Source organism: Seriola dumerili, unplaced genomic scaffold, assembly GCF_002260705.1.
Source record: "Seriola dumerili isolate Sdu_G_001 unplaced genomic scaffold, Sdu_1.0 BDQW01000435.1, whole genome shotgun sequence".
In the NCBI taxonomy this organism is placed as follows: Eukaryota; Metazoa; Chordata; class Actinopteri; order Carangiformes; family Carangidae; genus Seriola; species Seriola dumerili.
In genome coordinates this window covers 846001-847500 of record NW_019174690.1, presented here as the reverse complement: position 1 = coordinate 847500, position 1500 = coordinate 846001, and the positions used below count along the sequence as shown (strand labels likewise).

At 52.1% G+C, this 1500-nt stretch overlaps 1 protein-coding gene across 1 annotated transcript; it reads left to right on the top strand.

Annotated features, from left to right (window-relative positions):
• Positions 1 to 207: 207 nt before the first annotated feature.
• LOC111234096 (trace amine-associated receptor 9-like) lies at positions 208 to 1218 on the top strand. Its single transcript, XM_022762014.1, has one exon. It carries the CDS (start codon positions 208 to 210, stop codon positions 1216 to 1218), a length of 1011 nt encoding a protein of 336 aa, XP_022617735.1.
• Positions 1219 to 1500: the final 282 nt, after the last annotated feature.

Below are 1500 nucleotides of genomic sequence, written 5' to 3'. Positions count from 1 at the left end.
CTTAGCAACAAAATGTAACTATGATGTCATAGACGACCTGTGGGCTCGTTTTCTACTGTCTCGTCACCTCTCACTTGCTGCTCTGTGATGTCACTGACCAGAGTTTGACCTTTGACCCCTGACCTTCCTCCTTTTGTTTTTATTCCAGGTCATGAAGTGAACGCTGCAGCAACAGTTTATCCAATGATTGAGACCAGCACGCCGACGATGTTGGACAGAACTGAGCCGGCACACTGCACCGTGTGCTGCTGCACGCTGGCCAACAAAATCCTCATGGTGCTCTTCATGGTGCTGCTGATCTTCGCCATCTTGTTTGGTAACTTGGTGACTCTGGCCGTGGTTCTGGGGACTAAACACTTCCACACGCCGCAGGGATACCTGAAGGCGTCGCTCGCGGTGGCCGACCTGGCGGTGGGGATATTCGTGGTGCCGCTGTCCGTCTACGCCGAGGTCTATCTCATGGTGACCGACTCTGCACCGGAGTGGACTTCGTACAACTCGCAGTCGGTGAGTTTCCACCCGTGCAACGTGATAGGCCCCATCTTCGCTGGCTGCACCTTTGTCTCCATAACGACGATTTTCCTGCTGACGATCGAGCGGAGCATCGCTGTGTTGCGCCCGCTGCACAAGGACTCGGTGATTACTCGTAAAAGGACCACGATCCTCATTGTCCTCTCCTGGGTGGGGAGTTTCCTCTTGGCCGTGTCTCCGATGGTTTTCAGCAGCGAGATCGCTCTGGAGTACAACTCCTGCAGCCGGATGTGTAACTACGCGCTGGGGACCATCGGCGAGTTCCCCAGCCAGGCCTGGAACATCCTCCTCCTGTTCCCCGCCTTTGACTTCACCCTCCTCGGCGGCACCGTGGTGATAAACCTCATCTCCCTGTCCAGCATCAGGCAGCACTCGAGGCGCAGGAAACACCTGGCCATGTCCGAGTGCCAAAACAGCACCAATCCCACCTTCTCTGACATTAAGGCGGCCAAGACCATCGGGACTTTAACGGTGGCGTTCACGGCGTCGTTCACCCCCATCGCCGTCTTTGTCGTGGGGAACGTTTTGGGGAATAAATGGTGCAACTTTTCCTTTTTCGCCTTCTGGATTCTGGCCACCAACAGCTGCTGGAATGTCATCATCTACAGTGTGAGGGATCAGAAGTTCAGGCTTCGCGCTCACAAGCTCCTCCTGCCTTTCCAGAGAAAAGACACGAGCAAAACCTAAAACATTCAGGGACCGAGCGCCTCCGGACGGCGTCGTGTAGATGTTTGTCTGTCACACAAACTCTTTGTCCGCACACACACACATCGTGAGTCTCGTTGAGAGATGTGTCTGCATGTCTTTGGATTGCCGTTGTGAAACTACTAAGTTTTTTTTTTTTTTTTACATCATTAAAAAAAAAAAAAGCATGGAAAGTTTTAATATCACAAGTTATGGATAATGAAATGTCCGTTTTTTTTGTGGACATTCGTCTTGTTCAGTGTAACGTTGCGATTACAGAAGCCT

Bases quoted from the DNA above. Each gene is read 5' to 3' on its own strand.
- LOC111234096 (XM_022762014.1), top strand. From the start codon at position 208: ATGTTGGACAGAACTGAGCCGGCACACTGCACCGTGTGCTGCTGCACG.